This window comes from Palaemon carinicauda, chromosome 1, assembly GCF_036898095.1.
Source record: "Palaemon carinicauda isolate YSFRI2023 chromosome 1, ASM3689809v2, whole genome shotgun sequence".
Lineage (NCBI taxonomy): Eukaryota > Metazoa > Arthropoda > Malacostraca > Decapoda > Palaemonidae > Palaemon > Palaemon carinicauda.
The window spans coordinates 226060612-226073334 of NC_090725.1; the positions used below are offsets into that span (position 1 = coordinate 226060612).

The 12723-nt window shown below is 39.7% G+C and overlaps 1 protein-coding gene across 4 annotated transcripts in view; it reads right to left on the reverse strand.

Moving 5' to 3' along the window:
* mre11 (double strand break repair nuclease mre11) overlaps positions 1-12723 on the reverse strand; it is a 432238-nt gene that overhangs the window by 284177 nt on the left and 135338 nt on the right. For all 4 annotated transcript variants that reach the window (XM_068387688.1, XM_068387701.1, XM_068387695.1 and 1 more), the window contains exon 6: positions 5430-5637. In XM_068387688.1, coding sequence (XP_068243789.1) covers positions 5430-5637 — 208 coding nt within the window. The remainder of the gene's footprint in view (positions 1-5429; positions 5638-12723) is intronic.

The window sequence follows — 12723 nt, forward strand, 5'->3', positions numbered from 1 at the left end:
GTAAGCACCTGACCCCCTTAGAAACAGGTGCCATAAAAACTCAACCTTGGAAGTAGAGTGAGGGGAGTTGGGCGCAAACCAATGTTGCGTGCCGTTGTCGCCGCTGGGCACCCATTACGCCCAAACAACACTCCACTAGGTTGCAAATTTTAGTAGTAACTTTTGCCTTAGACTTATAACATGAGACAAGCATTATATGTGCCCCTTCCTCTTGCTTGACTTGGATAGAAATTAAGATTTTATTGTTTAGTAAATAAGTCAGATTTGGGACTTGAGATAAATTGCCATTCTACTGATGGAAGAAGATTAACAGTAACTTGCTCGGAGTCCGTTCTTCCCGAGTGTATCTGTAATCTACAAGGAATTAATTATTAATTACCCTTATGATAAACTGTTCCAGTAATTTGAAAGTCAGAGAGAGACATATTTTCTTAGTTATTTCGTTAGAAATATTTAGAGTTCTGTTGAAGATGTACTGTACTTAAGTGAGTTATTCACATTTAAAGAAGAATTCTACTCATGTTTCTGTGAAAATTAACTTAGCCAATAAATCCTCTTACAATGTAAAAGTCGTCTAATTCACCGCCTCTCACCATTTATCATTGTTCAATTGTCCATACATAGCGACATAGGGCGATCTTAGCCCGGGCCCCCTTCAGCCCCTCTGACAAGGGCAAAGCTGCACTGGCCTTTGAGGGCTTCTGAATGCCAAAGACACGATCTAGGATTGTGTCTTTGCCCTCCTAGGGGAGCATCTCTGGGTCGGCTAACCCATTAAGAACCCTCGTTAGTCAGAAATTGCCAAAATGCATGCTCTGACTCTTTCTGTTCCCTCTCTGAGGAGGGACTGGCAGTGAAGTCTCCTTCATCCACCCCTGAGAGCTCGTCTCGGGGTGGTTGTGATCATCCCTAGAGTGACTGACGGTTCCTGTGGGTCTGGAGGTCCTCATGGAGGACTTAGGAAGAGTCTTAGTGTCCTTCGACTCCTTGCAGGGTAGAAGGTACATCTCCAACATGCAAAGCCTGGAAGGTCTATCATTCCTGGTTTCCACCGGTGATGGTATGCTCTCTTCGTGAGCGGAGTGTTCCTTTGAAGGTGGAAGGGAGGAGATTGACACGTTTCTCAAAAGGATCCCTCGACCGGGGAGGCATACCAGGGAGGTTTGGCCTTGTTGATGAAGGTCGCACAGGGGTCAGTTTCACTCTAGGGGATGCGCTGGTATGTGAAACTCCTCTTTTCCTCTTCAGGGGAGAGGCAGCCGAGGTCCATTACCGGGACTCTGCAAGTGCCGAAGGGTACTGAAGGCTAGCAGAGACAGCTGGGAAGGCAGGCCCGAAAGCTTGCACTACCGCCCTGACAATAGCACCAAACCAGAGCTGGTTGCTGACACTGGCACTCTCTGAAAGATACCCTGAGGAGCCTTCTCTGGAGCTGTCTGATACTGTGGGTCTGCCTTTGGTGCTGGAATCTTCGGGATCCTGAACTCATCAGGAGAGCCCTTTCCCTTTTTCCCCGGCGGTAGCGCTGTAATTCATTTACGGGGAGGGGAATTGGGCGATGGAGACCTGTGGGAAATGACTCTGCCCTTCCTCAGTGAGAAGACCGATGATCTGGAGGGCAACCACGTACCTTTCCGTTCTTGTTTAATTTTGTGAGTACCTACCTTCTCCTCCGGTAGATAGCGCGACTTCCTTGAAGTCAAAGGAGGATGAAGTACATCCGATTCTGCCTGTGTCTGCCGGGGTTGAGACACATTCCCATGAGTTCGGGAGCGCCTACGCATCAGCGAACGTAGTCTACTCTTCACTTGTTGAAGATGGGAGCTTGGAGAAGTAGGTGTGTGTTTGCGTGTTGCCAAGCTGCCAACGTTGGCGCGTTAGAGCAGGCCAACTCGTAGACGATCGTTGACACTCAGGCGACGCTTGGCAATAAGAATGATCTGCCCGGCGGTTCGTCGAAGAGCGCGAGTTGACAATCAGGAGACTGTTGCCATAGAGAAAGTTGGTGATCACCAACAGCAGAAACCTCTGGGGATTTCTTAAAGGTTTGGCAAGGGGCAGCAGTCGCGCGTCCAGGTGAATGATGGCCTGCAGCAGCATGTTGTCTTGGTGAACTGTGCTTTGCAGGAGCTTGGCGCCCTGGTGAACGACGCATTGGTCGGTGATGATCGGAAGGAGTGCGACAAGCAGGATCCTCTTGACCAGTTGGAGAGGAGTGTGCAGGTGAATTGTGCGTAGGAGAAGGATTCGCAGGCAAATGTCATGTTGGAGAATGGCGTACGGGCGAATGATGCGTGGTTGTTTGGTGCGTAGGTAGCCGGTGAGAAGGAGGAGACAGGACAGGAGACTGATGGGCAGGTGATCAGCGAGTTGTAGGACGGTGAATTGAAGATTGGCGCGTAGGATATTGAGCTGGCGAGAAGATGCGTCCTTTAGACGGACAAACATCCTCAGCAATGGATCGCGCACGATCCACAGGCAGAGAGTCCAGAACCGAAGTTCTTGAACTAGCGGCAGCATCATTGGAAGAAGGTCCAAGGCAGGCGAAGGTCGAGAGCCAGAAGACGATGGACAGGGAGGATCCTCTGCGGAGGAAGGATGCTATGACGATGCTGAAGAGAAAAAGGGGCATCGGCGAAGGCATCTCTTCACCGATGGCAAAGGCGCACTTCTAAGGCAAAGAGGAGAGAACGACACCCACGGTGACGCCCTTCAGCAGCAGTCCTTCGAAGAAGAGTCTCTATGAGTGAACTCCCCGAGAGGTAGAAACACTCGCAGGAGAGACACGCCTAGGACTTTGCTTCCCCCTCTAAGAATGTTCGGCAGGGGGAAGCGCAGTTTTTGGCAACAGCGGACAATTCACAAAGGACAGGAACGTCAGTAGAATGGGTAGCAGATGACTCCTCTTGACACGACGACACCGAAGAGGGTAAAAGGATCCACCTTCAACGTCGACGAATGCAGCACGGTAGCACCATGGCAAAGAAACTGCAGTAGGGCCTCCTTAGAGAAAGGACCCAGTAACCCCAAGGATGACCAAACCTGTAAAGAGGGAATAAGAGTCATGGGCCCCTGGGGGTAGAGGCGGGGCCGCTTCGCTAGGGGAACCGACACCATCTCTTGAGGACCGAGGTTGTCCAGGTATTAAATGGCCTGCGCTACTACTCGACAGTCCCTCGGAGGAGACCGAATGAGCAGGAGCTTCGGAGGAAGGTCAAAAGCATAAGAAGAAGCCTTGGGTTTCTTCTGCTACGAAGAAACCTTCAAAGGAGAAGAGTCCCGCTTAGACTTCTTCTTTCGCCGTCGCCCAAACCTTTCACACTGGGAGGTAGACCATTCCCAACGCTCAATACACTTGTTATCCAAATCACATCGTTGACCTCTGCAGGTAGGGCAAAGGGTGTAAGGATCGGTGTCCTCAGCGGACATGAAAGTACCACAGGTGCGGCCCTCAAGTCCAGGGCAGGTACGCATGGCCGGCAGAAGTCAACACACATACACACTGAAAAGAGAGAAAGCAATAATAGCATTAATGGCAGTCCAAATATTTGGGAGGATGAAGAGTGGCAACGACCGTTCATCATCCGAGCCAAAAGCAAAGTGAGCTCAATCACAGGTGTGTGAGTGAGAGCGGTAGCAAGCTGACCCCCTAACCCCCACTAACTAGCGGAATGGATAGTTAACCGTCGCTAAACTTTAATGGCTCGTCCTTTCAGCTTTGCCGAAAGTAATAACCCTAATACTGTGTAAATAGTGTGTTTTTATTCCAGTTACTGAACAAATATTTTCAAAAGCATGGAATACAAGAGAAATATTTTTTCTGTTTTCTATACAAGAAAATTAATAAAATAAAATCAACAACCTTAGGTAGGCTAATTCTCCTTAAAAAATATTTCACTAAGAAGTACTGTACTTTCTTTTATTGTGATTATTTGAGTCACTCCTCCATTTAAAAAGTTATCTTAAACAATACCTAAATATATTACATAGAGGCAAAATGGATGTTATTGTAAAGATGTCAATGATTCAGAAACATTATTTAGTGTAACTGATTCTTTATTGTGAAACAGAATCACCATTCCATAGGCATTGTGAAGCATATCCTGACTTGTGATATTCTAATTCTTTGTTAACTCCGCTAATTAATTAAAAAGTAGTTAATTAAGTTTCAACTGCTTTTATGAAAAAAAAAAAATTCTTTTCGGTTTAGAACATTTGTTGAATTGGATATAAAGCTATTAGATGAGTTCTCATGATATTAACAGGGGGTTCTTTTCTCAGGGGTGAAAATAAGAAAGTTTGATAAGTTATCAGTTCATAATATGTGATTGAAATGGGAAATACTCTATCAGAATACAATCTTAAAATCATTTTTGTTTCTTTTCTGTTAATTTTGGGAGGGATATCCATATGTATTTCTTATTTATTAAAATAATTGAAACATGACGCCATACTACAGTTGGCCATCCTTATTCATGGGGGGTTAGGTAATAGAGACAGACATGAAAATCGAGAATCCATGAATACTAGCTGCCCTACAGTGGGTCAACCCATAACCTTACCAACTCACACTCTAGGAGAATTTCCTATATATACAATTACCTTCCGTAACCTAAGGGTCAGAACCAGGCACCATTACAAGGTTAGTCATGAAAGTTTACCCTTATTCAACCATGTCCCCTACTCCATTTTAATAGAAATGGAGTCAAACTCCCCATTACTTCATAACTTAAAGATTTGACTTAATCTGACTTATAGAAATTGGGTTATACAATATAGCACTTGGGCCAGAAAAATCATTCAGTGCCAGGGTGCAACTGGGTGAGAACCCTTGCAGTTTAACTAAGAAGTGATTGCAAAATATAAGAAAGGAAGTGGTACAAAGGTAGCATAGAGGACTAAATAGTGGATGCAGTTTAGGGCTGATGGGACATGATGGAACATTGTAACCCTTTAGTAATGCCTGCAGTGCAATGAGGTACCGATCCCACTACATTTCTACAGGGTCTTTACATTACAAGAGCAATATTGACCATGTTCAAATAAAAAAAATGGGTTAACAACAAATACTCAATAATGATAAGGGGAAATGGGGTAAAAGACAGGTGGAAACCCCTTGTTGACTTAGTTCAACGAAACATTTTCATTCCACGTTACAAGTTAGATCCAGGTAGTTGCTAACCTTAAGTCTCCAACCCAGAATCAAGGTTCCAATTTCTGAGGGGTACACTAATAAAAGAGCTACTGCTCTATCCCTAACTTCATTATGGTAATAAAATGACAATTTTCCTGCATAAAAATTACTATCAAATGAACTTACTCTTTAACACAATTACCTGGCTGATAAATGAATGTTCATTAACCTGCATATACAATGCCTCACCTCAAATAAATCTAAATTAATCACCCAAATTCTAGCCAAAACTCACCTGGTTGCACTACAAAAAATGAATCCTCAGCACTCTGGCGTGGATCTATGAGGCATTCGTGTTCATGACCCCAAATGACAAGATCAAGAAATGGATCTAAAAATGCCTCTGGTATGTAATTAGTCATACCATGCTTAGCATGGTTCTGGTGTAAAACAAAGATATTAAACCAATCGTCCATGGCTTCCAAAGGCCGAAGCATTTTCACCTGCCAAAAAAATATATATATATCAGTATATTAAAATTCCTGAACAGAATATTTACACACGACCATAAATCTAAAACCATAAATCCATATATCATCAAGTATCTATTAAAGTTATAAATAGACTAAATTATAAATAGTAACATACAAATCCTCGGTTGTACCTAAAACCTAATCCATTGATTATAGTTTTTTAATATAAAAAATAACTGAAGTGCAGCACTAGGCTAACTCTAGAGGATAGTGGCATACAAGAAGGGAGCTAATATGGATGAGTTTAACCGAAGTCTAAATATGAAACTGTTACAAGTCATAGGGATTATGACTATCATTACAATAAACTAAGAAGTTACCCTAATCAGAAAGATAAAATGCTTTAATAACAATGTACCCCCTACATAAAGGGGCCCAGTACAGAAAATAAATTGTCTTAAAAACTACATGCAACAGTGACTTTACTTACACTTGAAAAAACATTAGGACCACTCTTTCTACAATTATTAAAGTTAGATATATAGGAAGTACCATTCTGCTAGATGTGGAGAATATTAAGTGAATAACAAATGGCCTTTTCTTAAATCTTCGCCAAAGCAATAACTCAAGGTAAGCTCCAATGTTTTTGATGAGGAATTCCTTAAACAGGCATTTACAATGAAAACAAATCATTCACACGATTGAACAAATGCCACAAACATCCTGATATTTGTGATACAGCGAATGAAATGAACTCTTCAAAAGTTTCCTAAATCACAGTATTGCCCCAACACAATACAGAAAGGGAATGTGTATCATAATCTAGAAATAATTTCTATGCACACTTCATGCAATAATTGTTAACAAAACCAATGGAAAGCCTCTTATGCGCTGTAATACGTAAACTGCGTGTTAGAGTAATGACCTTAGTTATGTAAAAATAATGTCACTCACTAAAGAAGTAGATACATAATTATGATCCACAACATACTGTATATTGAGCTCTATAGTGGAAAATCACTTGAATAGTATAAACAGTATATCCTCAGATTCCTAACTGTATTGATGTTATACTTCATCTTAACTTTGCCGAAAATGTTCAATCACATTCAATAGCAGAAGTTGCTGAATGAAAGGTCAAAATAATATTTCATAATTTTACCCTAGAACCATCAACCATTGAAGAGAATGATTTGTCAGCTACCACTGAATGTGATGTTAACATAGTTCCACTTGCCATCATACAGCTAAATACCTACCCGAGTGTGATTTAACTTCGCAATCTTTTATTTAGTCTTACTCCAAATCAGTATAAGTTTTAGGAATTACAACTAAATAAAGCCTATCATGATGTTTTTGTATTACCTGATGAAACTCCTGGTTTTTGTAATTCATTTCCTTTTCATGTTGATATCAGAGATCATTATCCTATAGTAACTCATTGCTATCACGTAACTACTGGGTACCAAGAGGAAGTCAATCATCAATTAAATGATCTGCAGGATCAAGGAACTATTTATATAGCAAATTCTCCCTGACAATACCCAATTATACTTGTGAAGAAGAAAAATGGATAATTAAGAATTTGTATTGATTACCGTAACCTTCATAGCATTACAAAAGATAATTTTTTGCTTTGCCCTCCACTGAGAAATTCTTTTGCAAAGTGAGTAATAATTCTTTTTTTTTTCTACACACTTGTGATTTAAAGCCAGGTTATCACCATATTAGTCTTGACCATGAAACCCATAAAAAGACTGCATTTGTCATAGATTTGCTCTATGCTTTCAATACTTTGCCTATTGGGTTAAAGAATACATCCGCACATTTTTTTTGAGTAATGATGAGTGTATTTTCTGGATTGGTTGGAAGTGCTAAATTAATTTATTTTGATGATATTATCTTAGGGAATACAGTAAAAGAACATTTAGAAAATTTTATTAAAGTACTTGAGACTTTAAGAAGGCATAATTTGGAAATCAATTTGGCAAAGTATCAATTATTTCAAGATGAAGTCCAGTTTCTGGGTCACATCATAAACAATAAAGGAATAAGCCCCATGTAGGATAAGTTCCAAGCGATTCCCGACTACAATCGACCTACCACTTGTAAACATGTCTGTATTTCTTTTTTTTTGGGGGGGGGGCCATTAGTTTCCTATTATTGTAGGTTTATCAAAGATTTTGGGAAGATAGCAACACCACTTGAAAGACCATGAAAAGCAGACACATTTGTAAGGAAATCCAAACACAAATTAATTCAAGCTTTGTGTAAGGATAGTTTACTTCTTTTTCCAAATTTCGATAGGGAGTTAATAGTGACTTGTGATGCAAGTGATGTAACCATTGGTGGTGTAACTGAACAAATTGATAGTGATGGCATCGCAAGCCTTGAAAAAACGAAGAGAATTACTCTGTTAAGGAAAAAGAAGCTCCTGCTATTAGGTGGATGTTAGAATGGCATAAATACTTAATTTTTATTAGGCCACCCTCTTCGTATCAAATTGAATCACCAACCGCTGTCATACATATTTAAGAAATACATCTCTCTAATAAACAAGAAAGATGGCTTGGAGCATTAATGGAATTTAATCAATTTTGTATTGAATATTTACTCAGGTATAGTAATCATGTTGCTGATGCGCTATCAAGATCCACTGTTGTCGTGACCAGATCAATGTCCTATTCATAGGCAACCAATTTGAAACTGGACGAATCCAAGCATGATGCTACCTACAAAGGAGCAATGTGTACAAAGGAACAATCTGGGCCCACAAATGAAGTGAATGGTATGAATGGTTGTAGAATGAATGACCCTGTTTTTTTGTGTACGACTTCTAGAATGATGATATGAATGGTACAGTATATACAAACTCTCCCTAGTGAGCAAAACAAACACCCAGTTTAAAGTCAAGTCAATGGATAATTGAGAAAAGAAGCAACCGAGTTTCCTTGGATAATTGAGAAAAGAAGTAACCGAGTTTCCTTAAGAAGTCAGATTGGAACCTCGAAGATTTACTAGAGAAGAAGATATACTCTGTATTACAAAACTTGAAATGAAATGATATATTAAGTAGTTTTGCTTACTCATTTATTTCTAATGCAATATTTCTTTCACATTCCTAGCCCCTTGTAGACTACGTGGGAATAGCAAACACCATTCAAATGGCTGGTGCTAAGTTTCATTGGAATGGAATAAAGAAGAATATAGAATCTTATGTAGGGTAGTCTGGAAGTGAATAAAGAATATAGAATCTTATGTAGAGTTGTCATTTGTGTAATTTGGTTAAACCTCATTAATCATTCTAATATTCCATCTGCACAAATTTGGACTATTATTCAGGAAAACTTGAGTAGAATATGATACATGTTGATTCAAAAGGACCTTTGCCCTTGTCACATGAAGTGCAAAAGTATTTTTTTCTTTTAGTTGACACTCGAATTAGTTACACCTTTTCTTCATCCCTTAAAATATAAATCAGTTTTTGAAGATACCAAAGCACTTAGGGTTTTTGTTGAAAGATTTGATCACCTCATGAAATAATTTGTGATCAAGGGACTGGGTTCATTCATCTAACATCGACTGAGTTTGTAGGGATTAGAAGAAACAAATGATAAAATCTTCGTCAGCATGTTAATTTTTTGGTGATAGATAACCCAAACAGCTGGTCTGATACGCCAAACCCCACAGAAATTGTATTAAACACTGGAAACCATGAGAGAATTGGGGACACACATTATATCAAATCTTTGGGAAAGATCCACACTAATTTATGATGTTTTCAAAAAGTGTGAATGTTTTTCAGTATAAAATGTAGATAATTTTTTTAAAAATGTCGCTAATATAAGCAAGAGCACATTTGAAGTTACAGATAGATTCTTTAAAAAAAGTGGAAATAAGTTTTTTTGAGATTATAATCATTGTTTAAAGACAGCCTCATGAAATTCCAATAGGTGAACGTCTGTATATCAAGTGATTGCAAAGTATAAAAAACATACATTACAATCTGCTATTATTGGTTTGTTTAATAACGCACATTAATGATAATATGTACGAGGTGCATGCAATTGTTGTGAAGGTTGAGCCAGAGAATGTGCTGAGTGAAACACATAATTGGAATATTCGTCAATCATATCCAATAGATGCCTTATAATGAAGGGTTGAAGGAAGACTGTCAATAAGACAATGGGGAAGATCAGTATAATCTTCGGTTGTATGGCCTTAACTGTGACTCACGATCATTTACAGCCATCTATTCAAGATCTTTATTCCCCATTCAAACGTGTTCTTTTCTTCCGAGATTCATGCACTCATAATGGAATATGATATGACAAATTTAAAGTAATTTGTATTTTTCCTAATACAAACATGTAGCTATTTATATGGATTATCTTTTGGCAAAGCTGGAAGGTTAGCCATTAAGACTCAAATGCAAGGTGGCAACCCTACACGACCACTATAGAGAATTACGTCACTTTTAAATTGCAGGCAATACATATCGGGGGACAGGTGATGGCGAGAAAATTTGTATAAATAGCTACAGGTTTGTATAAGTTAGGAAAAATACAAATTACTTCCAAATTTGTTATTTGTTCCTTGACACCTCGCTAAGTGGTAAAAAAGTGTATTGATAGAGACCTGGGCAACCTGTGAGGTTGTGAGACAGAATAGATATATATTTCATACACAGATATTCCCAATGTTTACCATTCGGAAGCATTGGGGACGTGTACGAGTATAAAATCTATACTAGGCTACACAAGGGAAGTGGTTCTTACCTGCACACAAAAGAGGCCTGATTGCAGAGGGACCCTTGGTGCTGTTCCCCATGACAGGGGAAGATAAAGAAAAGAATAATGCCAGTCATTCTTATTAATTTATTCAAGACTTAAACCGGGTAACCAATGCCCTCAACCTGGTTATCTGCTACTTGTTCAACAGGGAGCCTGAGGTACTCTTAAAACATTTGTTGTGCAGCCACCACAGGACCGATAGAAAATATATCGAGATTCCTGGGTGTCACATCTTGCAAGTAGTGGGCAGTGAAGATTCTGACGCTTTCACACGCCAGCTTGTAATACCTGAATTACAGAAAAGTTGCGTTTGAAGGCCAGGAACGGACAAATGCCCGACATCGTGAGCTCTGGGTTGCCTAACAAGAGGAGGGTCATGATTCAGTGCATAGTCTATAACTTTACGAATCAAGGCAGAGATGGTACTCTTGGTGACCTTCCTCTTAATTATCCCTGTACTGACAAAGAGGCCTACCAGCCAGGGACGAGTTGCTGCAGTGCGTTCAAGATATCTCAAACTCCTCACTGGCCAGAGTATCTCAAACTCCTCACTGCGCAGAGTAACATTTTATCTGGATCAAAAACTCAGAGCCGAAGGTTAGTGTTATTTACTCCCTTCCCCTTGAATGGGTGATGTCGTATATGAGACCATGAAGTTCACCAACTCTCTTTGCGGAGGCTAAAGAGAATAAGAACACCGTCTTCAAAGTGAGGTTACGGTCTGTTGTACAGCGTAATGGGTCGCAGGGAGAAGCCTTTCAGGGTCCTCGATGCGATCCACGTTTCAAGAAGGAGGTCTTATCTCCGACTGGGGGCAGGTGATCTCATAACTTTGTATGAGGAGAAAAATCTCCAACGAAGAGGAAATGTCTACTCCTTTCAGTCTAAAGGCTAAGCTTAAGGCTATGTGATAGCCTGTCACTGCCGAGACCAAGAGGAGTTTTTCTTCCCGAAGGTATACAAGAAATTCAGCTATTGTTAGAATAGTGGCATCAAGAGAGATACCCCTTCCACGACACCAACCACAGAAGATAGTCAACTTTGCCTGGTAAACCGGGGCTGAAAATACCTGTAAGTATCCAGACATCCTTCTCGCAACTTACTGCAAAAAGCCTCTCTGAGAGAGGAGATACCGGATAGTCTCCAGGCGTGAAATTTTGTTATATATCCTCTTTGTTCTTAAATTCTTCATTTGTGTCTTTCTAGCAAATTAAAGATTATATTTCAGAGAATCTAAAGTTTTCATTTATCAATTATGTTGAATGTTTTCTGAATTCCAGGTATTTTGTATCAAATTTTCACTGCCATAACCTTTATAATAAAGTGTAGTTCCAAAACTCAATGTAGTCCTGATAAAAAGGTTGCGAAGTGATTCAAAACACTTGTCGATACCAAAAAATGAATGGAGAAAATTAAATGTATTTCTGCTGTTATCCTGAAAACTAACTGCAGGACTATCTGGAAGAGGAGAAGCTGTCTTTGATTTTTAGATGCAGCTTTGACGTTGTCTATTCATTATAAATGTAGAGTTACATTACCAAGTACTGTATTTATAAGTGGCAAGGCATGGATAACCTGGATGGAAGCACAGAGAAAGCTTCACCAAGGAGAGAATGATGGAGCCAAGAGAACTGAAGCTGTGATGGAGAATGATGCTGTTCCAGATGAACTGGATTCAGGGATCAAAGTAGTCTTCAAATAATATATATATATATATATATATATATATATATATATATATATATATATATATTAACTTCTTTATTCCATATAAAGTAGTTTAACTTTTTGACCAGCCTCAGGGGTGGCTGAATTTGAGTAGAGGTAAAATTTTGTCATGTATCTTTATTCTTAAATTCTTCATTTGTGTCTTTATAGCAAATTAAGAGCCAGGAGACAGAGGGAAGGTAACTACTGAAATGGCAGCACATGTTTGGCACTCTTGATGTTGGCATCAGCATCTTAGCCTGTCATCAAGCCAAAGGACAGCCTCCCTATGTTCGTGAAGGGGATACACCCTTCCCTTTCAAGTGGATAAAAGTGGCCTACTGCGAAAGAATAGCAGTAGTTGCTAAGCAGAGGCTATGGCCTAGATGTGAGAAGGCGTTGGTCCTTGAAAGTATTGTGTGTTGTTGATGTTGTAAACAATTTCTACTGTTTGTAACTTAAAACATTACACACTAATGTATTTGGAGGAAACCATCTCTTCCTTTCAAAAGAATTAATCTATTACAAAGTAACTCTCGTGTAGAAAAGAATTATGTTGTACTTTATTTTATTCTATATGGCTCTAACATACTTTTCAGTTTTCAACAATTTCTGG